The sequence below is a fragment of the Rhinoraja longicauda genome, chromosome 33, assembly GCF_053455715.1.
Source record: "Rhinoraja longicauda isolate Sanriku21f chromosome 33, sRhiLon1.1, whole genome shotgun sequence".
NCBI classification, from domain to species: Eukaryota; Metazoa; Chordata; class Chondrichthyes; order Rajiformes; family Arhynchobatidae; genus Rhinoraja; species Rhinoraja longicauda.
This window is the reverse complement of record NC_135985.1, coordinates 27,237,957-27,264,374: the sequence shown is the minus strand read 5'-3', so window position 1 is coordinate 27,264,374 and position 26,418 is coordinate 27,237,957. Positions and strand designations below refer to the sequence as shown.

The 26,418-nt window shown below is 46.1% G+C and overlaps 1 protein-coding gene across 1 annotated transcript in view; it reads left to right on the top strand.

Moving 5' to 3' along the window:
* Positions 1–1,644: 1,644 nt before the first annotated feature.
* Positions 1,645–26,418, top strand: part of agbl1 (AGBL carboxypeptidase 1) — a 312,383-nt gene continuing 287,609 nt past the window's right edge. Inside the window, exons 1-4 of the mRNA XM_078427109.1 lie at positions 1,645–1,710; positions 20,140–20,203; positions 23,515–23,661; positions 24,720–24,851. Of these exons, the coding sequence (XP_078283235.1) occupies positions 1,645–1,710; positions 20,140–20,203; positions 23,515–23,661; positions 24,720–24,851 (409 nt within the window). The remainder of the gene's footprint in view (positions 1,711–20,139; positions 20,204–23,514; positions 23,662–24,719; positions 24,852–26,418) is intronic.

The following is a 26,418-nucleotide window of genomic DNA, read 5'->3' as shown; positions in this document are numbered from 1 at the left end:
GAAACATCAGCTATTGTTTTTCTTCACAGCTGCTGCCTGACCCGCTGAGTTACTTCAGCGTTTTGTGTCTATCACTGATGTAAGTTTGACAGGGTCAGAACCCCAATGCAAACCCAAGGCAGTGGAATTCCTTTTGGTTGTGAAGTGTTCAAACAGGGCATACAAAGTGACTTGCCTCCTGGACTCTGGTGGGCCCTGCAATCCCGGCATCAAAGTTGGGACATTACGTTGCAATTGTACAAGATGTTGGTTTGGCCACATTCAGAGTATTGTGTTTGGTTATGATCTTGGACAGGTATATCTTTAGGAAAGAGTTAGAGGGTTGTGGGCTAAACGCAGGAAAATGGGATTTGCATGGATGGGGCATCTTGGTCGGCATGGACAAATTGGGCCGAAGGGCCTGTTCCTGTGCGGTATGACTCTATGACACTTATCAGTCCTCAAAGATCTTGCATGGATATGGCCTCTTATTAACTGTTCATCTCCTCTCCTACTCTTGGATCACTTCTGGCATTTCATCTTATCTTCTGCTTATTCCTACATTATGCTATTTTCCAGGACGTGCCAAATAACAGGAGTGAGTGGAGGAGCATTACCCTATTCTGGAGGTGCACCGCTCCTGTAGACTGCAGGAACAGAGTCAGGGACACTGCTCACACTCGGACTATCATGGCACCAGCCAGGAGAAATCAATCAGCAACTCAGCCAGAAAGTAGTTGACAATTTCTTTAAATAGCTCCGGGAGGGGGATCCTTGCTCCAGCTGTGCACGGCCAAGAGGGGGAATTAGCGGGAGCATTGGGCACTGAAATATCACTCTGGTATCAAGTCGTCATTGATGGTAATTGATGTCACAACCTACGCACTCTAACAGACTCTGGGCTAATGCCCTCACAGGTGATGGGGTTGATACATCTCAAATCACTGTGTGGATCTGGTGCATTTTCTAAACCAATTTGGCACCGGGGAACCTAAAGATTCACGTTGCTGATCCCGAGGCCATTTTCCTCTTAGAAATCACTTACTATTGCTTTTGTCTTTTTGCTTGTAACATGGTTTCAGTGAAAGCTCTTTATCTTATCCTCTGCCACGCAGCACATTCCACGATTTAAAAGGCAATAACATTCTCTGAGACTTATCTATGACTCTACTGGGTATTCAAATCCGCAGTGGTTTCTCTGGTTTAACAAGAAGCAGGGTTAAAGGGGCAGGGTAAGTAAACTTTGACATTAACTCTCCCTTAAAGACAACATTGCAGAACTTGTTGCGTTTAATTTCATTTGGAGGCACTGATGGAAAAGTGTCAACACTCTTTCCCTTTGGGATTGATAAACAGCTCAGCTGGGAATGTGGTGAGCTTGCCAGCTCAGCTTTCATGCCCTTCTCTTGTTCCTTGTTGGGACCGCCCCTTGGTGTCCACAACTAGCTGTTTAGTGCTCAGCTATTTGCTAGTTTGTGACCAGTGCTCATCAAATTTTTTTTTACAGCAGAAAATTGATACCTCCCACTCTGCCAGCGACAAGTAAATGATGCCAACCTCTGGTGTGTCTGCAGTGTAGTCAATGTTGAACACAGCAATCAGTGCTCTCTGCACTTTCAAACGAGAGAGAGCTCTCACACTTCTGCCTGAAGTCAGTCAGAAGTCATGGCAGAGGTGAATGCTGCTTCGGAAAACACAACAGGCTTGGAAGTTCTGCTATCAACACTCAAGGTAAATTGGGGGAATGACACCATGAATTTTGGAGTTCCCAATTTTTTTTCATTCAATGTCTGATTTATTGAAGGTGGTTTTTCTTGGTAATTTCAGAGGATGGAAAGATTGTTATTGACATCTCCTGGGCTGGGTCATGCTTTAAATTAAAGGGACTCTGCTTAAATTAAATCAAATCCAAATTCTGTTCCTACAGATGATTCATCTCTGAAATGAAATAAACTGGTTAGGAATGGTTCAAAATTCCTATTTACTGTTAAAAAAAAATTATAATCTCATGTAGAAAGAAAGAACTGCAGATGCTGGTTTATACAAAAGGACACAAAGTGCTGGAGTGACTCAACAGGTCAGGCAGCATCTCTGGAGGACATGGCTAGGTGATGTTTCAGGTCGGGTCTGAAGAAGGGTCTGGACCGAAACATCACCTATCCATGTTCTCATGAGATGTTGTTTGACCCACTGAGTTACTCCAGCACTTTATGTCCTGCCATTCTCATCTCATGTTTGCTGAATGAAGTAGTACTTCTTTTGCATGTAAAAAATATCTAAAATAGCATTCACTACGTACTTTTAATCTGATTGTTCTTAGTTTTGCCTGAATGTCTTTGCTATTCCTACCCACAAACGGAAGTGTTAGAAATGTTTTTGAACTATTTGTCAACATTTTAGATGAAATAAGGGTTAAATAACCCTAATTAACCAGCACTAACTTTAAAAGCGAGTACAGCCAAACATTGTTGCCACAGAAAATAGGAAGTGTTTGTGGGAGTTGTTCCTCATGAACAAATCTTAATAATAATAATAGTAAATGCAAACTCAGCGGGTCAGGCAGCATCTCTGGAGAAAAGGAGACTCTTTTTCATACCACTAATAATAAATCAGAAGTAATATTGTTTAAGTGAGATTAATGATCGGGTGGACTACAGTAGTGAATAAGCAGAGTTGGTTGAAAAAGAGATATGCTAGTAGTTAGTGAGAAGGGAATAGCTAAAGCACTGGAGGTGGCGAGGCAGAGGTGAAGGACAAAAATATATATTGGAGCTGTGAGTTTAGCAAACAGGAAGGACTTAATATTCAGAGAAGTGAGCAGGATTAGTAATGACAACAAGAATGCAATGGTTGGGAAACATCTGGTGAGCTTTTAAAAAAAGAGGAATCAAATGGCGCAGCGGTAGAGTTGCTGCCTTACAGCACCAGAGACCCGGGTTCCATCCTGACAATGGGCGCTGTCTGTACGGAGTTTGTATGTAGGTTCATTGGCTTTGGTTTAAATGTAAAATTGTTCCTAGTGTGTGTAGGATAGTATTAATGTGTGGTGATCGCTGTTCGGCGTGGACTCAGTGGCCTGAAGGTCCTGTTTCCACGCTGTTTCTCTAAACTAAACTAAACTAAAAATGCTGGAACGTATTAAATGTAATGGAGAAGGTGTCTAATTAAATTAATTATTTCTGTAGGGACTGGAGGCAGAGGGATGGATACAGCCAAACAAAAGAAGGAATGATTGAAAAAGTAATCAAATAAAAATTGTATTAAAAGTTGAGGTCAGACTTTTGGTCTACAGTTAACAAAATAATTACTGGAAAAGAAAACATCAGTTCAAGAAATATTTTAAATGACCAAATAGTGGCCCTTGGGGCAAATACATGTCAGGAGGACAGAGGCTGTGGAAAGGAGCAGACAGTCACAGGAGGCTTGAGACGTATTGGGGGGGGAGGAGTCAGAAAAGGCGGGAAATAGGATGAGAGAAGCTATGAAGAGCCGCGGAAAACATGGTCCCAAACAGCAAGTAGTCAGTACATTGAACAGTACAACACGGGAGCTGTGTAGGAAGGAACTGCAGATAGATGTTGGTTTAAACCGAAGATAGACACAAAATGCTGGAGTAACTCAGCGGGACAGGCAGCATCTCTGGAGAGAAGGAATGGGTAACGTTTCGGGTCGAGATCCTTCTTCAGACTGGTTATGCACTGCAGCTAAGAGATGCAGTTCTTCAGAGTAGTGTCAGGAGAAAGGGAAACGAGAGATATGGTTGATGTAGATATAGAACAAATGAATGACAGATATGCAAAAATGTAACGGTGATAAAGGACACAGGAGCAGGCTCCTCAAACCCGCAATGCCTGTGCCAGACATGATACCAAGTTAAACTAGTCTCTTCTGCCTGAACATGATCCATATCCCTCCATTCCCTGCCATATTCATGTGCCTATCCAAAAGCCTCTTAAATATGTATTCTATCTGCCTCCACCACCACCTCAGGCAGCGTGTTCCAGGCACCAACTACTCTGTGTACAAAAACTTGCCCCGCATATCTCCTCTAATCTTTGCCCCTCTCAGCTTAAAGTTATGCTCCAGTCATTGATGCTTCCACACTGGGAAAAAGGTTCTGACTGTCTACCCTATCTATGCCTCTCATCTTTACATATTTCCATCAGGTCTCCCCACAATCTCGGTTTCTGCAGTTCCTCGTGTCATCATGGTAATCCAACCTCTCCTGATAGCTAATAGCTTCTGATCCAGGCATCATTCTGGTAAACCTGTTCTGCATCCTCTCCAAAGGTACCATATCCTTCTGCAATGAGGCAACCAGAGCTGCAGACAATACTCCAAATGCCACCTAACCAAAGTCCTATAAAGCAGCAATATGACTTCCTGACTCTTGTACTCAATGCCCACCCAAAGAGCACTCTCGGCAGTCACGCTACTAAATGACCGTGGAATGGCCATAAGGACAATTGCAGGAGAAGTAGGAGAAGATAGACACAAAAAGCTGGAGTAACAGCAGGACATACAGCATCTCTGGAGAGAAGGAATGGGTGACGTTTCAGGTCAAGATCCTTCTTCAGACTGCTCTGAAGGCGTCTTGTAAAGCGATGATTCATAGAATTTTAAATAATCTTGCAGAGATTAATCAAGATTCTTTCACTCTGTTCCTGCAAAAAAAATTGTGAATCTTTATGTGAATTTAGTTTGACAGGATTATGGTTAAATTATTTAATTGGCGGCCAGCAATCCAAGCAAAAAAGTTCACCCTCTGGTTAATCTTTAGAATTTTACATCCCAAAGGTTTGTGAAGACTCAGTTCGTGAGTATATTCAAGATAAAGATTGATAGATTGTTTTGATATTGTGGGTTTCTAAGGGAATGTGCAGCTTATGGGGGAAAGTGGTATTGAGGTAAAATATCAGCCATGATCTTGTTAAATGGGGGAGCAGGTACCAGAAACCCAATGATCCACTCCTGTTTTTCTTTCTATATATATTCTCACAGCAATATACACAACTCCCTTTCTTGTTCCTACCTGCCTTTATTTGAGAGTGTTATTGAGATCAATGGAGTCATACAGGTCCTTTGCCCAATTTGTCCACAGCGATCGAGATGCCCCATCTATGCCAGTCTCACCTGCCCATGTTTGGCCCATATCCTTCCTATCCATGTACCTATCCAAATATCTTTGAAATGTTGTTATAATACCTGCCGCAACTACCTCCTCTGGCAATTTGTTCCATTTACCCACCACCCTCTGTTTAAAAATGTTGTCTCAGGTTCCTATTAAATCTTTAACCTCTCACGTTAAAACTATGGCCTCTGGCTCTTGATTCCCCTATTCTGGATAAAAGACTGTGCATTCACCTTATCTATTCCCCTCATGATTTTATACGCCTCCATAAGATCACCACTCAGCCTCCTGCGCTCCAAGGAATAAAGTCCCAGTCACCCCAACCTCTCCCTATAGCTCAGGCCCTCAAGTCCAGGCAACATCCTCATAAACCTTCTCTGCACCCTTTCCACCTTAACAATATCCTATCACCGACGTCTTTTACAATGTTCCAACTCCTATACTCAGTATCCTTGACCACAGTACACCTTGACACCTGTGTCGCCACTTTCAGGGAACAATGTACCTGCACTCCTAGATCCCTCTGGTCTACAACACTTCCCAGGGGCCTGCCATTCACTGTGAAGGTCTTCCCCTGGTTTGACTGCCCAAAATGCAACACCTCACACTCACCTGCATTGTGCAGCATGGCGGCGCAGCGGTAGAGTTGCTGCCTTCCAGCGCTTGCGGCGCCAGAGACCCTGGTTCGATCCTGACTATGGGTGCTGTCTGGTTCTGGGTTTGTACATTCACCCCGTGACTGCATGGCTTTTCTTCAAGGTCCTCGGTTTCTTCCCACACTCCAAAGATGTACAGGTGCAGAGAGCACAAGTCTGAAGAAGGGTCTCGACCCGAAATGTCACCCATTCCTTCTATCCAGTGATGCTGCCTGTCCCGCTGAGTTACTCTAGCATTTTGTGTCTATCTTCCCTGTGGGACTCCACTGGTCACAGGCGTTCAGCTAGAATAACACCCTTCCACCATCACTCTCTTCTTTCTAGGAATAATCCAGTTCTTAATCCATGCAACCAAATTACCTTAGATTCCATGCATCTTAATCTTCTGGATCAGCCAATCATGAGGGACTTTATCCAATGTTTTACTAAAATCTACATCTACTGTCCTACCCTCATAAATCACGTCCGTCACCTCCTCAGAAACCTAAATCAGGTTCGTAAAACAAGACCTGCCACAAACAAAGCCCTGCGAACTGTCCCTCATTTACTCATTCTCTTCCAAATGCGAGTAAATCCTATCCCAAAGAATCCCCTGTAATAGCTTCCCCACCACTGATGTGAGGCTCATCTGCCAATGATTTCCTGGATTATGGTCTTGGAGGGGATGCTGCTCCTCAAACTGCAGAGCATCTTGGACAATGCAGCTCACCATGACACACTAGTCAGCCTGAGGAGCACCTTTCAGCAACAAACTGGTTCCACCAAGATGCAGCACAGAACGCCACAGGAGATCCTTCTTCCCTGTGGCTATCAAACTGTACCACTCCTCCCCCTTCTGTCGTGGGGTAGACTGACTTCACTCCCCTCCTCCCCCTCCCCAAATCTTTGCACATCCCCAATCCTTTCCACTCGTCACTTTAATTTCATGTTTCATGTATCTTATGTTTTATGATTGTTGGCAGATCAATTTCCCTCCTGAGATAAATAAAGTTATATTGTGTTGTATCGTACCCTATTGTATCTTTACTATCCTTCTTAAACAAAGGAAGAACATTGTCTGCTCTCCAGTCCTCTGGGACCTCTCTGCGGTTGGAAAAGATACAAAGATCTTAGTCGAGGCCCCTGCAGACTCATCTCTTGCCTCTCTCAATAACCTTTTTTATCCTAACCAGTCCCACCTTTTCCTGGTTACCCTCTTCATTTTAATGTATCTATAAAAGGCTTTGGGATTTTCTTTAATTTGACTCACCAATTATATTTAATAACTCAAGTGAGTTATATCTTGCTTTTTGATTGACTTTATTATCACATGCGACATGTCAAATTAATTTATTTGTTTTTTAAACCGTTCACAAAGTATGCAAACAGTCACCATGTATAGGGCGCTGACAAAGTTCCAAAGTATTCATTATAATCCCTCTTTGTTCTTGGTGGCCCCCCAACGACGGGTCCCTCTTTCTTCTCAGCGCTACCCCCCCTTGGGGGTCCCTCTTTGTTCTCAGTGGAGTTTCCCCTTCCGACCATCAACACTCACTTGCTTTATAGTCCACAGAAGCTCCATCTAATTTCATTTTTCCAAACCGGACATACGCATCCTTTTTCTTTCTTAACAAATTTGTAACAGCTTTGGCTTTTTGACTAAGGATAATCCCAAGAGATTTTACATGGACACAAAGGGAATGGTTAGAAGAGAGAGAATGGAACCTCTCAGGAATCAAAACGATCAACTTTGTACGGAGCCAAAAGAGATGGGCAAGGTCCACAATGAGTATTTCTCCTTTGTTTTTATCGTGGAGAAAGGCCTGAGGACCAGGGTGCTTGGAGCAGTCAATGGAAGTGTCTTGAGGCAGTCAGTATTACGGTTGAGGAGGTGCTGAAGGTCCTGATGCTTATGAAGATCTTTGGCCAGAGTTGGGGAATCGAGAACAAGAGAACATAGGTTTAAGGTGAGGAGGGAAAGATTTAATAGGAACCTTAAGAGTAACTTTTTTACGCAAAGGTATATGGAATGAGCTGCCGGAGGAGGTAGTTGAGGCAGGCACTATCATAATATTTACAAGACATTTGGACAGGTGCATGGATAGCATGGGTTTAGAGGGATATGGGCCAAGCGTGGGCAGGTGAGACAAGTGTAGATGGGGGCATGTTGGTCAGCTTGGGTATGTTGGGCCAAAGGGCCTGTTTTGGTGCTGAATGACTCAAAGTGAAAGACAATAGGGTTGGACAGTTGAAATTTGTGAAGTTTGAAGAAGAAATGTAGTGGAAGGGGAGAGGATGGGAGAAATAGGCGCATTCAAGAGGAGAGAGGGGGGTGGAGAAGACAGGGGACGGGGAGGTTTGTAAGTGTCTAAAATTGGTGAATTCGGTATTCATGCCATTGGGTTGTAAGCTACCCAGGCAGAATACGAGGTGCTGTTCCTCCAGTTTGTGTGTGGCCTCACTCTGGTAATTGACGAGGCATATGACGGAAAACTCAGTGTGGGAATGGGAAGAATTATTGGACTTACCCAATAATACTGCTTCCAATTTACTGTCGCTAGGTCCGGCCTAATAATGCCTTATTCCGATTTAAACCCTTCCCTGAAGGTCCAGACATCCTTATTCATAACTATCCTAAAACATATGCATAGGAGTGAGTAGGAAGGAACTGCAGATTTACACCGAAGATAGGCACAAAATGTCAGAGTAACTCAACGGGTCAGGCAGCATCTCTGGAGAGATGACGTTTTGGGTCGAGACCCTTCTTCAGACTGCGAGTCAGGGAGAGGGAGACTTAGAGATATGGAAGGGTAAGGTGTGAAAACAAGAGATTAAAAGGGACGATGTTCAAGGAAAATATAGAATGGAACATTGTAAACCAAGAGAAGTTGACAAGGCATACAACCAGGAAATTGTAATCAGGAGGACAGTCAAACTAGTCGCTGAACTGGGATTGGTGAGGAATGGAGAGGGGGAAAGCAAGGGTTACTTGAAGTTAGAGAAGTTAGGGCGGCACGGTGGCGCAGCGGTAGAGTTGCTGCCTTACAGCGAATGCAGCGCCGGACACTCAGGTTCGATCCTGACTACGGGTGCTGTACTGTACGGAGTTTGTACGTTCTCCCCATCACCTGCGTGGGTTTTCTCCGAGATCTTCGGTTTCTCCCACACTCCAAAGTACAGGTTTGCAGGTTAATTGGCTGGGCAAATGTTTTAAAAAAATTGTCCCTAGTGGGTGTAGGATAGTGTTAATGTGCGGGGATCGCTGGGCGGCCGGACCAGGTGGGCCGAAGGGCCTGTTTCTGCGTTGTATCTCTAAAAAAAAAGTCGATATTCATACCATTGGGTTGTAAGCTACCCAAGCGAAATATGAGGTGCTGTTCCTCTAATTTGCATTGGGCCTCACTCTGACAGTGGAGGAGGTCCAGGACAGAAAGGTCAGTATAGTGGAGGTGCAAGTGAACGTCTGCATAACCTGAAAGGACTGCCCCTCATATTCCTATTAAATCTTTTTTGCTTCACCTTAAACCTGGGCAAGAGACTTGGTGCATCTACCCGATCTGTTCCTTTCATGATTTTTATACACCTCTAGGCCAGTGAGCCTAACATTTGTGTTTGGAAAGTTACTGGACAGTATTCTGAGGGATAAGATATATTTGCATTTAGATGGACAAGGGCTGATTAGAGATGTAGAGTATTGTGTTCAGTTTTGGTCACCGTGTTGTAGGAAAGAGGTTGTCAAACTGGAAAGGGTACATCAAAGATTTACAAGGATGTTGCTAGGACTCAAGGGCCTGAGCTATAGGGAGAGGTTGAGTAGGCAAGGATTTTATTCCTTGGAGTGCAGGATGAGGGATGATCTTATAGAGGTGTACAGGATCATGAGAAAATAGATTACAGTCTTTGGCTCAGAGTAGGGGCATCGAGAAGCAGAGGACATAGGTTTAAGGTGAGGGGGGAAAGATTTAGTGGAAACCTAAATGCTGTCATGCATCCAAATACGATGTTTTCTGTGGTGAGTTTGTGGAATGGAGGTAGATGGAGTTAAATTAACGGAGCAAGTGTTTTTTTTGTTGTTTTTTTTTTGTGTGTTTTTGGGGTTGGGTGGTTTGAGTGCCTGTTTGATGCTTTTATTGTTGGACTGTGTTTTGGGGGGTTTTGGGGTGTGTGATTTGAATGCTTATTTAATGCTTTTATTGTTGGACTGTGTTTTGGGGGGTTTTTGGGGTTGGGTAATTTTGGGTGCCTGTTTAGTGCTTTTATTGTTGGACTGTGGGTGATTGAATTAACATTTTGTTCAAGATGGCCGCGCCGTTGTGTTTGGCTGCCTGCCACTGTATGTTTCTTTTTTTTTCCTGGTCAGATGTGCAGCACTTTGGTCAACGTGGGTTGTTTTTAAATGTGCTATACAAATAAATTGACTTGACTTGACTTGACTTATATTTTGGGAGGTCAAACGCAAGGGGATAATGACAATTAATGACAAGATGTTAAACACTATTGATGTACAGAAGTATTGGGTCTAAGTTGATGTCCCTGAAAGTGGCAACATGAATAGATACACTTTTAAAGAAGGCGTATGATGTGCTTCCGAGCATAGGCGGAACATTGAGTATTGAGCATTGAATATGAGAGTACAACAGTCAGGAATTCACAATGTTGCCCCATTACAGGATAGATGTGGAGGCTTTGGAAAGGGGGCAGATGAGGTTTACCAAAATTCTGGAGGCAGGTATCATAGTGCTGCTAAGGAGACGTTTGGATCGGCACATGGATATGTTGGGAATGGAGTGATATGGATTATGTGCAGGCGGATAAGAGTTGATCTTGGCATCATGTTTGACACAATATTGTGGGCTAAAGGGCCTGTTCCTGTGCTGTACTCTTCTATGGTTGGTACGATGGCATAACGGTAGAGCTACTGCCTTACAGCACCAGGGCCCCAGGTTTGATCCTGACTACGGGTGCTTGGCTGTACGGAGTTTTTACATTCTCCCCGTGACCTGTGTGGATTTTTTCCTGGATCTACAGTTTTCTCCCACACTCCAAACATGTACAGGTTTGTACATCAATTGTCTTGGTATAAATGTAAAATTGTCCCTCGTGTGTAGCGTAGTGTTAATGTGCGGGGATCGCTGGTCAGTGTGGACCCGTTGGGTCATAGGGCCTGCTTCCGTGCTTTCCTTTACAACTAAAAATTAAAACTATGTTCAATGTTCTAACTGCCTGCAATTCTCTGAATGTGGCGTAAAACCAAAGTCCCATAACGCTGCATTGTGACATCAATTACATCTTTTAAGACTATGGATAGAAAGGGTTTGGAGAGCCATGACCAAGTGCAGCAAAATGGGACTGGATCCATATGTCCACTTGCTCAACATGGACACAGTGGGCTGGTGGGCCTGTGTCTGGCTGTGACTCTATGAGACATATCCACTAGACAATAGACAACAGACAATAGGTGCAGGAGTAGGCCATTCAGCCCTTCGAGCCAGCACCGCCATTCAATGCGATCATGGCTGATCACTCTCAGTCAGTACCCCGTTCCTGCCTTCTCCCCATACCCCCTCACTCCGCTATCCTTAAGAGCTCTATCCAGCTCTCTTGAAAGCATCCAACGAACTGGCCTCCACTGCCTTCTGAGGCAGTGAATTCCACACCTTCACCACTCCCTGACTGAAAAAGTTCTTCCTCATCTCCGTTCTAAATGGCCTACCCCTTATTCTTAAACTGTGGCCCCTTGTTCTGGACTCCCCCAACATTGGGAACATGTTTCCTGCCTCTAATGTGTCCAATCCCCTAATTATCTTATATGTTTCAATAAGATCCCCCCCTCATCCTTCTAAATTCCAGTGTATACAAGCCTAATTGCTCCAGCCTTTCAACATACGACAGTCCCGCCATTCCGGGAATCAACCTAGTGAACCTACGCTGCACGCCCTCAATAGCAAGAACATCCTTCCTCAAACTTGGAGACCAAAACTGTCTCACCAGGGCCCGGTACAACTGTAGAAGGACCTCTTTGCTCCTATACTCAACTCCTCTTGTTATGAAGGCCAACATTCCATTGGCTTTCTTCACTGCCTGTTGTACCTGCATGCTTCCTTTCAGTGACTGATGCACTAGGACACCCAGATCTCGTTGAACATCCCCTCTTCCTAACTTGACACCATTCAGATAATAATCTGCCTTTCTATTCTTACTTCCAAAGTGAATAACCTCACACTTATCTACATTAAACTGCATCTGCCATGTATCCGCCCACTCACACAACCTGTCCAAGTCACCCTGCAGCCTTATTGCATCTTCCTCACAATTCACACTACCCCCCAGCTTAGTATCATCTGCAAATTTGCTAATGGTACTTTTAATCCCTTCATCTAAGTCATTAATGTATATCGTAAATAGCTGGGGTAGTGGAGGCTGGTGTGCCTTAGCCAATGGGATTGACTGTCATGGGACATTTTCCATCTACTTTACCTAGTTCATTGATTAATGCAGGCTCCCCCCCACCAACCCCCCCCCCCCACCCCACCAACCCCCCCACCCCACCCGCTCCGGCACCTCTGGTCTGAAGAAAGGTCTCAATCCGAAACATCACCTATTCTTTCGCTCCAGAGATCAGTTTCTCCAGCATTCTGTCTCTTCGGTGTAAATCAGCATCTGCAGCTTCTTCCGACACATAACTTTCTGACGGGCCGTGGCTGTGGACTGGGAATGCGGCCGGAGGCCTTCATCGCTACGCCGCGGTCTCGATGTCTTCCAGATCGCCGCGTGGAAGCCCGGGTCTGGGCTTCGCCGGGGCCTCACAGGTAGAAGCCCAGGTCAGGGCCTGGCTGGGGCCTCGCGGGCCTTGGCAGCGGTGATGCCTCGCGACGATGGGGCGTGGTGGCAGCGATGCCTCATGGGTTGACCCGCGGTCGACGAGAGCGTGGAGGATCGCAGTGAGGGGAGGGAGAGTAAGAACAATGGAGGACCCGGCGTAGGGGGATCACTGTGGGGGTGGGGGTGCAGGTGGGGAGACAAAAGGAGGAGCCGCCGTGCTTTGTAACGTCATTTTTTGTACACTGATTCAAATTTGAGATTGAAATGCATTAAAAGCTAAGATGCTTGAAGATGCGGTCCCGTATTTTGGGATAAATTGGCTTGTCCCATACGGGACCGCCTATGTCCCATATTGGGCCTTGGGTGAGCAGGCGCTCCAGGCCCGGACTACCTCCCGGCCCAGGCGGCCGCCATTGGTAGAGCGGGGAGAAAGGAAGAGTCCTGTCCCGTCCCAGTGCGGGGATGTTCGGTGCGGTGGGCAGACGGCGGCGGCTCTCCCACTAATGGCCTTCGGGTGGCCAGAGCATGTTGTCCCGCTGGACTCTGGGCAGCGTGGGGAAGGCACTGAGCCGGCCTGGGAGAGGGGGGGGGGGGGAATAGGGGAGCCGAGGGCAGGCCCTGCACCTCGGCCTCCACCTCCAGCAACAACCCGCCTCACCACTGCATCTGCTGCTGCCGCCTTTCCCCCTGGCCCACATCAGGCTTACAGTTACCCGGTTACGTTCAGGCCCTGGCTCCGGCTGCTTCCCCCGGCACTAGGCCTGACTCTCCCGCTGCTACAGAGCCGGCAAACCCCCCCCCCCCCCAAGGGACAAGCGCCTCATGGAGGTCCAGCCAGAAGATGGGTGACTTTTCGGGATGAGACACTTCAGAAGGGGAGGAAAAAAACACTGCACATGCTGGTTTAAATCGAAGGAAGACACAAAATGCTGGAGTAACTCCGCGGGTCAGGCAGCATCTCTGGAGAGAAGGAATGGGTGACGTTTCGGGTTGAGACCTTCTCCCTTTGGAAGGGTCTCGACCCGAAACGTCACCCATTCCTCCTCTCCCGAGATGCTGCCTGACCCGCTGAGTTACTCCAGCATTTTGTGTCTACTTCCAGACACTGTAGGCCCAGGCGCCGCCTAACGGAGGTTGCGTAGCAACCCGCCTCCTGACCCCCGACCCCCCTCCTCCCCCCACCCCCACTGTACCCCACCTCCACTCCCCCACCTACCGCCACCCTCCCCCTACCCCCACCCTCCACCCAGTCAGCTGCCACGCCCACTCCCCTCCGTGGAGCCGTTGGCTGCGAAAGGCACTTACCAGTGCCCGTGCGTTCATCGCTGACTGCCGACGTGCGAGTCTCTGCCGGGGCTGGGCCGGGCCGAGAGGTGAGGTAGTAGGGGGAAGGGGGGAGGGAAGAGGGAATGACTAAGCGCTGGCGGCGGCCATCTTCTTTTGCCGAGTGAGGAGCAAATGAAGTGGAACGTGGAGCATTGTGACGTCAGACGCAGAGGCGTTTCAGGCAATGGGTTAGAAAGTGAATTTTTAAACTTTAAAATGTCTGTAGCTTTAAAAATGTAGCTTCAATTTGAATTTGTTGTTACATAATGTGCCCAGGATAATGGTGAGTAACGTGGTGCAAAAAGTGTGGCGCTACGGTGTACCATTTTGGCTGTGCGAAGCACTGTTATGGTGTGCACAAACACACATACACACGGTCAGAGTTTTAGAGAGAGAGAGAGAGAGAGAGAGTTTTAGAGAGAGAGAGAGAGAGAGAGTTTTAGAGAGAGAGAGAGAGAGAGAGGTTTTTAGAGAGAGAGAGAGAGAGAGAGAGAGAGAGAGGGTTTTAGAGAGAGAGAGTTTTAGAGAGAGAGAGAGTTTTAGAGAGAGAGAGAGAGAGAGAGGGTTTTAGAGAGAGAGAGAGTTTTAGAGAGAGAGAAAGAGAGAGAGAGAAAGAGAGAGAGAGGGTTTTAGAGAGAGAGAGAGTTTTAGAGAGAGAGAGAGAGAGAGAGAGAGTTTTAGAGAGAGAGAGAGAGAGAGAGGGTTTTAGAGAGAGAGAGTTTTATAGAGAGAGAGAGAGGGTTTTAGAGAGAGAGAGAGAGAGAGAGAGTTTTAGAGAGAGAGTTTTAGAGAGAGAGAGTTTTAGAGAGAGAGAGAGAGAGAGTTTTAGAGAGAGAGAGAGAGTTTTAGAGAGAGTTTTAGAGAGAGAGAGTTTTAGATAGAGTTTTAGAGAGAGAGAGAGTTTTAGAGAGAGAGATTTAGAGAGTTTTAGAGAGAGAGAGTTTTAGAGAGTTTTAAAGAGAGAGAGAGAGAGAGAGAGAGAGAGAGAGAGAGGGGGGGTTTTAGAGAGAGTTTTAGAGAGAGAGAGAGAGGGTTTTAGAGAGAGAGAGAGAGAGTTTTAGAGAGAGAGTTTTAGAGAGAGTTTTAGAGAGAGAGAGAGTTTTAGAGAGAGAGTTTTAGAGAGAGAGAGAGAGAGAGAGAGAGAGGGTTTTAGAGAGAGAGAGTTTTAGAGAGAGAGAGTTTTAGAGAGAGTTTTAGAGAGAGAGAGTTTTAGAGAGAGTTTTAGAGAGAGAGTTTTAGAGTTTTAGAGAGAGAGAGAGAGAGTTTTAGAGAGAGAGTTTTAGAGAGAGAGAGAGTTTTAGAGAGAGAGAGAGTTTTAGAGAGAGTTTTAGAGAGAGTTTTAGAGAGAGAGAGAGAGAGAGAGAGAGAGAGAGAGAGAGAGAGAGAGAGAGAGAGAGAAATAGAGAGAGAAATAGAGAGAGAAATAGAGAGAGAAATAGAGAGAAATAGAGAGAGAGAGAAATAGAAAGAAATAGAGAGAGAGAGAAATAGAGAGAGAGAGAAATAACTGCAGATGCTGGTACAAATCGATTTATTCACAAAATGCTGGAGTAACTCAGCAGGTCAGGCAGCATCTCGGGAGAGAAGGAATGGGTGACGTTTCGGGTCGAGACCCTTCTTCAGACTGATGTCGGGGGTGGGACAAAGGAAGGATATAGGTGGAGACAGGAAGATAGAGGGAGATCTGGGAAGGAGGAGGGGAAGAGAGAGACAGAGGAACTATCTAAAGTTGGAGAAGTCGACGTTCATACCACCGGGCTGCAAACTGCCCAGGCGAAATATGAGGTGCTGCTCCTCCAATTTCCGACGGGCCTCACTATGGCACTGGAGGAGGCCCATGACAGAGAGGTCAGACTGGGAATGGGAGGGGGAGTTAAAGTGCTGGGCCACCGGGAGATCAGTTGCGTTAATGCGGACCGAGCGCAGGTGTTCAGCGAAGCGATCGCCGAGCCTGCGCTTGGTTTCGCCGATATAAATAAGTTGACATCTAGAGCAGCGGATGCAATAGATGAGGTTGGAGGAGGTGCAGGTGAATCTCTGTCTCACCTGGAAAGACTGTTTGGGCCCTTTGATGGAGTTGAGGGGGGAGGTAAAGGGACAGGTGTTGCATCTCGTGCGGTTGCAAGGGAAAGTGCCCGGGGTTGGGGTGGTTTGGGTAGGAAGGGACGAGTGGACCAGGGAGTTATGGAGGGAACGGTCTCTGCGGAACGCAGAGAGGGGAGGGGATGGGAAGATATGGCCAGTGGTGGGGTCCCGTTGTAGGTGACGGAAATGTTGGTGGATGATATGTTGGATCCGCTGGCTGGCTGAAAACGGGGCTACCCCTCCTCCATTATAGATGAGGCTCTCACTAGGGTCTCTTCTACATCCCGCAGCTCCGCTCTTGCTCCCCCTCCCCCCACTCGCAACAAGGACAGGATCCTCCTCGTTCTCACCTTCCACCCTACCAGCCAGCATACATACACACACACACACACACACACACACACACACACACACACACACACACACACACACACACACACACATACATACCCCGCACTAGCTTAATCCGGCCCTGGATTAATGCAAGATTAAAAGCACTAACAACAGGATTTAAACGCTCTTTAATTCAGAGGCACAGCACAGAAATAGGCCGTTCGGCCCACCGAGTCCACACCGACCATTGATCAGCTGTTCACGAGTTTTATGTCATCCCTTCATACTTGGGGCAATTTATTGAGGCCAATTAACCTACAAACCCAGAAATCTTTGGGACATAGGGGGAAACTGGAGGACCCCGGAGGCAACTGACATGGTAACAGAGAGAATGTGCAAACTCCACACAGACAGCACCCAAGGTCAGGATGGAACCCGAGTCTCTGCACTGCACTGCTGTGCTGTGTTGATGGAAATCCCAACATGGACCATTTAGTTAAATATCTAGATGCTGCAACTCCCATTGGTAGTGGGCTGCAGAGAGATCACTGGATTTGCCTGATACATTATCACATCTGGAACTTTTATTGAGGAGCTAATGGAAAGACCTTTCTGATGGCAGGTTGGAGATTCCAGTTAGTGTCTAACAGTTCAGACTTTATTACGAAAGCATTTGGAAAAAAACAACAGAATTTCAGATTTAAAAAAGATGCAAACACAATTTGAGCAAAAACTAATGAGTTAGGCGCCGAAGACAGACACAAAAAGCTGGAGTAACTCAGTGGGTCAGGCAGCATCCCTGGAGAAAAGGGATAGCTGACGTTTTGGGTCGAGCCCCACCTTTGCTTTTGGACCAGAGGCATCAAACATCACTCAGACTTTCTACAAGTGTGTGTACAAGAGGGGGTCCCTCTACGCAGGGATTCTGTCCCTCTACATCAGGGACCTGGGGTGGAGGGTATTGCGCTGAGCAGTCCCCTGCAAACTGTTTCTCTCACGGTTCACAGACTCGCCAGCCGCCTGCCACGTTTGCGGGCTGGAAGAGTCTGTGTACCATGTGTCTATGGAGTGTGTGAGTCTGTGTTCCACGAGTACATGGAGTGTGTGAGTCTGTGTACCACGTGTACATGGAGTGTGTGAGTCTGTGTTCCACGTGTACATGGAGTGTGTGAGTCTGTACTATGTGTACATGGAGTGTGTGAGTCTGTGTTCCACGTGTACATGGAGTGTGTGAGTCTGTGTACCACGTGTACATGGAGTGTGTGAGTCTGTGTTCCACGTGTACATGGAGTGTGTGAGGTTCCAATATCTAAAGGGGCTGCTCCTTGCCTTCTGGCTGCACTTTTCACCCACCATCCTCATCTTTGGACACCCTGTGCATAGGGGAGAGGGTAGGGCCGACGTTGTCCTGGTTGGGTTGCTCCTGGGCCTGGCCAAGCTGGCCATCTACGAGTCACGGCGCCAGGCGGAAGAGGGCTCTGCCTGAGCCAGCTGCCTGCCCCTTTTCTGGGGTTATGTCCGTGCCCGGATGGTGTTGGAGAGAGACTACGTGCTGTCCACGGGCACCCTGGGGGATATCCGGGATCGCTGGGGTGGATGTCATCCTCAATGGGGATTGTAAAATAGTTGTATAGTAGTTAATTTAGTATATTTGTTTGGCTTGTATTCTGGTGGTGGGTTTTGTTTCATTTTATATTGTACTGTAAATATCATTTTTAATAATTGATTAAATTATTTTTGGTTAAAAAAAAGAAAAAGGTTGCAGTGTGAAAAGGAATAATTTCCTCCCACTATCTATTGAACTCCCACTACCCAGTGCATTAGAGACTACCATCCTTGGGCTTGTATGCATCTGTGCATGTTGAGCTAGGATTGATCATTTAAAAAAATCAAAATAAATTAGAATAAAAAAAATTAAAAAACAAGATCTGTGCAAAACTTCTTCCGCCATTCCCTGCGTCTATAAGCATTCATGGTTGTATTTGGTTGTGTTCACAGGAATATCGTTACACCCGGCTCAGCTGCCATCATGTGCTCTGTGGGGTGATATTCCCCCCTCATTTGTGGGGCGTCTCCACCACACTCTGCCTCTCGATGTCCAGCAGCGAAGGACTGTGGTCCTCCTCCACAGAGCCTTGGCGTTGTCTGCACTTGGCGTCAGTGCGTCTCTCAGCACGTACTCCTGCAGTCTTCAGCGGGCCACATTACCCGAAGAACATCTCGCTCTGCTGGGAGGGCAACAAGTTTTGGGCAGACCAAAGAGTGTCTTTCATTAAGTTGATGACCTTCCAGCAGCACTTGATGTCTATCTCCGAATATGTGTCTGAGTCTCTGTGACGGAGCTGTTAGAATAAATCGTTACAAGGACCCAAGCAAACCTCTCCAGACCCTCTTTGCAAATCCACACTCTGTGAAGAGGTTGGCAACCTCTCCATAGTAGCCGTCCCGAGGGCAGCGTGCACTGGTAGTCAAGTTCCAACAGTGCAGGAAGGATCTGACTGGGAGTGCTCCCCTCACCGCCAGCCAAGCCAGGTCTTGGTGTTTGTTGGTGAGTTCTGGCGATGAGGCATTTCGCCAGACAAGCTGGGCAGTCTGCTCTAGGAACCAAGCCATAAGATCCATGGGGTCACTTTTGTGCAGAGCCTGCAGGATGTTCTGTTCTGACCACTGATGTGATTGCTCTCCTCTCACCAGCCCTCTCAATGCACTCCTCTGTTATTAACGTTCCCCATTCCATGAGTCAGTGTATGAGAACTAGCTGTTAATAAACTGATGCACAACCTCATCAATTCCAAACCGCAGCACTAAGGTGAGCGCAGAGAAATTTCACAGGGACATCAGGGACAACCTTTTCACCCTGAGGGTAGTCCATATTTGGTGTAGACTAAATGGATTTAATAATGGCATTTGGACTGATATATGTAGAGGAAGGGTTTAGAGGGCTAAGAGACTAAATTAAGCAAATAGCATATCCAATGTACCAGCTTGGTTGGCATGGACAGAGTGGGGCAAAGTGATATCTGTGCTGTACTCTGACTCTTTGAATCTGTTTTTATGTGAGTCTCCATCCCCTGTTTTCATGGCTACACATACTGCCAGGTTGGGCACCTTTATTCCTCCTGCATTCCTCCTGGACCCAGTGGCTACAGTAGGCAAGTAACCGGATCTGACTTTATGCACATAATTTGTGTCTAATGATCCTGTATTTGCTGTATTTTCTGGCTAAAATACCTGCCATTTGTTACGCAGTGGTTGCTGTAGTTTCAGTCGTACATACGGTTCCCTTTGTTCCTCAAGCAGATATTGCCGCTAATTAGCATGATGATGATTTCATGATATTTTATTGTCACATGTACCTGGATACAGTGAAAGGCTTTGTTTTGCATTCAACCTGGTAAAATCAAGCAGCAGAACGCACCTAGGCAGTACACAAGAGTTGTCACCTTTCTGGTGCCGAGAAAGTTACATAAAGTTCATCAAACAGTTTTATCCTTCTGCCCACCTGCTGCCACACTGGGCCCCCCTTCGTTCAAAGCGGTCCCCCCATCCTTTGTATTATCATAATGTACTTTGAGAATGAGTTTGAATCATATCTGATTAATACCTGTAAATTGTCTCTAATGTGTTGGGTGGAACTAGTGTGTGGGTGATTGCTGGTTAGCGCGGACATGTTAGTCTGAAGGGCCTGTTTCCACGTTCTATCTCTAAACTAAACTGAATGAAAAGAAATATCTGACTGCACATTGACCTGAGACAAATCTTTCATGCCATCTTTTTGGAACATTACTGTTGGAGTTGATTTTTGTTTGTCTGCCTGTCTTATTCCAGAATTCCCATGATTTGAAAAGTACGCTCAGCATCTTGCAAACCCTGGATGCACTGCTGTCAGCAGGTGAGTGTGGACACACACAACAAGTAATGGAGATGTTTAGTTCATCATGCCTCTGCAATCTCATTCACATAGTTATGCCATCAATCATACTCCCTTATTTTTCTACACACACCCTTCCAATTATGCACTTTGGAAAATCACAATTGAACCTTTCACTGGTTGTTATATTCCAAAACATAACTTCCAGTTGTTCTACTGGCACTACAGACTCTCTCCTTGACCCTCAGTACAGACTCTGCCATCAGCTCTCACATAGAGGGCAGGGTGAGTGGTGCAGCGATAGAGTTGCTGCCTCACAGCGCCAGAGACCCGGGTTCAATCCTGATGAGCGTACGGGTGCTGCATGTATGAAGTTTGTATGTTCTCCCTGTGATCTCATTCCTCCAGTTTCCTCCCACATTCTTGACGTACAGGTTTGTAGGTTAATCGACTTCTGTAAATTGTAAGTTGTCCCTAGTGTGTAGGATAGTGCTAGTGATCGCTAGTCGGCGTTGATTCAGTGGATGGAAGGGCCTGTTTCCATGCTGTATTTCTAAAGTGTAAAGATCGAGGCCTTGATCCTCAGTACAGACTGTAGGATTACTTGATTCAGTTTTCACATCAAAAAGCACAAATGTGCCTTTGTGTAGGAAAATAACTGCAGATGCTGGTACAAATCAAAGGTATTTATTCACAAAATGCTGGAGTAACTCAGCAGGTCAGGCAGCATCTCAGGAGAGAAGGAATGGGTGACGTTTCGGGTCGAGACCCTTCTTCAGACGTTGTTGTGTCTTTGATCATTTACTTATTTCCATTATTTCCAAAATTTGTGCAATTCTTTGCAAATCAGGAATAGATGTCCAGAACATATATCATTAATCAAATGTATTGATGGTATTTAGAATTTCTAGCACACTTGCATAATTTTGATGTACATCCTTTATTTTCAGAAACAAATGTGTGCTTAATACTTAAGTCACAGATTCACATGGTGACCGGCTCACACATTACAGATATTTTATTAGGATTATTTATGAAAAAATGTCAATTGGTCTACTAGTTTTTTTGGTCAATTTTCCTCTCCCTACTTCTAAAACAGAACCGGGAGACAAGAGGTCTTCATTCCTTTGAATGTGGCCTCTTAATATGCAACGTGGAACAGTTCAGCACAGGAACAGGTCCTTTGGCCCATAATGTCTGTGCCACACATGAATGCTGTGATAAACTAACTGCATCTGCCTGCATATGATCCATACCCCTCCATGCCCATTTAAAACCCTCTTAAACTATTGTAACTCTTCCTCCAACACTATTGGCAACGCATTCCAGGCACTCACCACCCACCATGAAACAACCCAGCCCACCACATCTCCTTTAAACTTCCCCCTCACACCTTAAATATATGTCCTCGAGCCTTTGACATTTCCACCCTGGGAAATAGGTTCAGGGAAATCATGCTTGACTAATCTTCTGGAATTTTTTGAGGATGTGACAAGTAAAATAGATGAAGGGGAGCCAATGGATGTAGTGTATCTAGAATTTCAGAAAGCCTTTGATAAGGTCCCGCACGGGAGATTGGTGACTAAAATTAGAGCACATGGTATTGGGGGATTGGATATTGACATGGATAGAAAATTGGTTGGCAGACAGGAAGCAAAGATTAGGAGTAAACGGGTCCTTTTCAGAATGGCAGGCAGTGGCGAGTGGAGTGCCGCAAGGCTCGGTGTTGGGGCCGCAACTGTTTACCATATATATTAATGATTTGGAAGAGGGAATTAGAAGCAACACTAGCAAGTTTGCGGATGACACAAAGCTGGGTGGCAGTGTAAACTGTGAAGAGGATGTTCGGAGGTTTCAGGGTGAACTGGACAGGTTGAGTGGGTGGGCAGATGCGTGGCAGATGCAGTATAATATAGATAAACGTGAGGTTATCCACTTTGGCGGCAAAAACAAGGAGGCAGATTATTATCTCACGTTTCGGTAAGGGGGAGGTGCAGAGAGATCTGGGTGTCCTTGTACACCAGTCACTGAAAGTGGGCGTGCAGGTACAGCAGGCAGTGAAGAAAGCTAGTGGAATGTTGGCCTTCATAACAAGACGATTTCAGTATAGGAGTAAAGAGGTTTTGCAGTTGTATAGGGCCCTGGTAAGACCACATCTGGAGTATTGTGTACAGTTATGGTCTCCTAATTTGAGGAAGGACATCCTTGTAATTGAGGCAGTGCAGTGTAGGTTCATCAGATTGATCCCTGGGATGGTGGGGCTGACATACAAGGAAAGATTGAAAAGACTGGGCTTGTATTCACTGGAGTTTAGAAGGATGAGAGGAGATCTTATAGAAACATATAAAATTATAAAAGGACTGGACAAGCTAGATGCAGGAAAAATGTTCCCAATGTTGGGGGAGTCCAGAACCAGCGGCCACAGTCTTAGAATAAAGGGGAGGCCATTTAAAACTGAGGTGAGAAAAAACCTTTTCACCCAGAGAGTTGTGAATTTGTGGAATTCTCTGCCACAGAGGGCAGTGGAGGCCAAATCACTGGATGGATTTAAGGGAGATTTAGATAGAGCTCTAGGGGCTAGTGGAATCAAGGGATATGGGGAGAAGGCGGGCATGGGTTATTGATTGGGAACGATCAACCATGATCACAATGAATGGCGGTGCTGGCTCGAAGGGGTTAATGGCCTCCTCCTGCACCTATTTTCTATATTTCTATGTTTCTATGACTGTCTTCCTCAATTCTATCATGCACTTGCTCAGCTCAATTACGCCACAGTTTGTGTCTCTACACCAGGTTGCTTAACCAACCTGATCTCCCGGTGGCTGGCCACTTCAACTTCCCCTCCCACTCCCAGTCTGACCTTTCTGTCATGGGCCTCCTCCAGTGCCATAGTGAGGCCCACCTGAAATTGGAGGAGCAGCACCTCATATTTCACTTGGGCAGCTTGCAGCCCAGCTGTATGAACATTGACTTCTCCAACTTTAGATAGTTCCTCTGTCCCTCTCTTCCCCTCCCCCTTCCCAGTTCTCCCTCTATCTTCCTGTCTCCACCTATATCCTTCCTTTGTCCCGCCCCCCTTGACATCAGTCTGAAGAAGGGTCTCGACCTGAAACGTCACCCATTCCTTCTCTCCTGAGATGCTGCCTGACCTGCTGAGTTACTCCAGCATTTTGTGAAATAGGTTGCTTAGCTTTGTAATTTCACCCCTATCCAACTGGAGGCATTCTTTAAAAGCTTCTTCAGTGTTGACCAAGTGTCTTCATTCTAACCCAGTGTTATACAGCTGTGTAATATGGATGCTGACTGTGGCTGCCTTTCTTTACATTGCTCAGGTACAGTCAAGCGGGTCAGTTACCTGATCACGAAGGGGGGCAGCGAGGCACTGTTACACACGCTGGTGAACGTGACACAAGTACTTCCACTGGATTTTGATGTCATCTTGCCTTTAATGCACTTAATCGTCAAAGTTGGACAAAGAGGTAAGGGACAGCAGTTACCATTGTACCTGAAGCTTTGGTACAGGTGCACCACTGATTATCCAGCACCCTTGGTTTCAGAGGCTTTCTGGATTATCCACTTTGCCAGACTAACAGAGGTCATGGCCTGTGAGTGGGTTCCAATGGTATCGGAGCAGTCCGCCTTGGCCACCGAGGGACCGAGATACCGGCCCGCAAAGTCACCCTCGGAAGTTGGCTATGGAAACGGATCTGCTGACTCTGGCTAGGCCGGAATTCCAGAGTCCCAGCCGCAGACAACAATTTTACCTGGCGATCAGCCACGGAAATCAGCGATGTGAAGGGTTCTGCCGGCTCCGGCCGGGCTGGCATTCCAGAGCCCCCGCCGCAGGTGTCAAATTCAACACCACTGATCGGTGCGGGACTTCTGATGAGGTTGGGATTGGCTGCCTCAAACGGCCTAGGTGCCACATTCCAGGGGAAGTTTAAGTGCGCTCTCTTAATTTTGTCCGGATTAAAGGAGGTGCTGGACCACGAGTTGCCACTAAATCGGTGGTGGAACTGTACTGTGATCAATGACGAATAACTGAACAAAGGGAAATTTCAATGAAATTGCTGGGTGAAGTTTCAACAAACCAACATTAAAGGAATGTGGGGGGCATTATGCGGGGATCACTGGTTGGCGCGGACCCGGTGGGCTGAAGGGCCTGTTTCCGCGCTGTATCTCTAAACTAAAGTAAACGTGATGAATCGTGTATTGAACCTTTGGCCCATTTGCACGCAATCTGATCCATCCCAAAGCTGCACTGACTTATGGGTGCAAAAATTCTTTATTCTTCACACAGTGAAAAGAGACCTGGATTGAGCTTTGAGATCCATGGGCTGTGCGTAGAAGTATGAAAACCATCACAGGCCACTGAACTGAAATCATTTCTTACAGTGGATTGATGGTGCAAGGTTGGCAGAGGCCAGAGTGCAGGCACACTGGGAGTGCAACTCGTTCCCATTCAACAGGGAATGCAAATACAGTGTGTTCTCATGGAATTTCTGCTGTGGTAGAAAAAACTGATATGTTGTTGCAGATAACAGATTTGGACAAAAAGCTCAAGAAATTGGAGCCTTAAGTGAGATCCTGAACTTAACGAAGTGCAGTCTACCCCAAGCCAAGTACGTCACTCCCTGCTTGTGGGCCATCAAGATCTGTGCCTCCAGTGGTAAGTAACACTCAGAATAAAAACTCCACATACTTTTGTGCGAAGTCTGGATGTTGCCTGCAGCAACGAGGGCACAGTGAATACGTTAGAACATAGAACAGTACAGCACAGGACCAGGCCCTTCAGCCCACAATATCTGTGCGAACACGATGCCATGCTAAACTAATCTCCTCTGTCTGCACATGACCCATGTATCTCTCTACCCTGCATATCCGTGTGCCTATCTAAAAACTTAAATGCCACGATCTGCCTTCGCCACCACTTCAGGCTCCATAAGGCCTCCACTCTTTGTATAAATTACATGATCTGCATATCTCCTTTAAACTATGCCCTTTTCACCTTAAAGCTATACCTTCTAGTTTAGTTTAGTTTAGAGATACAGCATGGAAACAGGCCATAGAAACATAGAAAATAGGTGCAGGAGGAGGCCATTCGGCCCTTTGAGCCAGCCATTCATTGTGATCACGGCTGATCATCCATAATCAATAACCCGTGCCTCCCTTGATTCCACTAGCCCCTAGAGCTCTATCTAACTCTCTCTTAAATCCATCCAGTGATTTGGCCTCCACTGACCTCTGTGGCAGAGAATTACACAAATTCACAACTCTCTGGGTGAACAAGTTCCTTCTCACTTCAGTTCACACTGACCATCCATCATCAATTCACAGTAGTTCTATGTTATCCCACTTTCTCATCCACTCCCTACACATAGGGAGTTTGTGTCATTTTATAGTAACCTACATGTCTTTGGGACGTGAGGGGAAACCAGAGCACCTGGAAGAAACCTATGCGGTCACAGGAAAAATATGCAAACTCCACACAGACAGCACTGAGGTCAGCAACAAACATTTCCAGCCTGGGAAAAAGGCTCTGACTGTCTATCCTATCTATGCCTCATAATTTTATATACTTCTGTCAGGTCTCCCCTCAACCTCTGGTGTTCAAGTGAAAACAATCCAATACAGATTTATCCAATCTCACCTATTATCAAACATGCCGCAACCAGGCAGCATTCTGGTAAAATCTGCACCCTCTCCATCGCCTCCACATCCTTTCTGTCACAGATTGTTGGGGGGAATTTTGTGTTTAACCTGTACCCTGTATCACGTGGGGCCCAGTTGCCCTCTTAATGAAGGACCAGATAGAGGCAGACACAGAGAACATCTCCAAGAGCAGTGGTGAGTTTTTCAAACAACGCGATTTATTCAGGGCTTTAACAATGCGCACTGCCGAACACTCTGAGAGAACGCAAAGTGTTTCAAAGATTCACAGCACCCACAGCATTTTTATATTCTCACGACACAATGTTACACGTGCGTTTTACATTTTTGAAATAATTCATCATTCATCAATATCTCTGTAGCCTTTCACTAGGGGTTTTCCCCAGAGATATCTTTAATCTTCTGCTCTCAAAACCACTCTCCCATTTGTCTAACAAATGGATGCAATAAAATACACTATTTCCTGATCAGTGTTATTGCTCTTAGCTTAGTTTACAACCCCCAATGTTTGTTTTAACTCAGTCTAGCTTTGCTGTGGAAACTAAATACCATGATAAATCTATTTA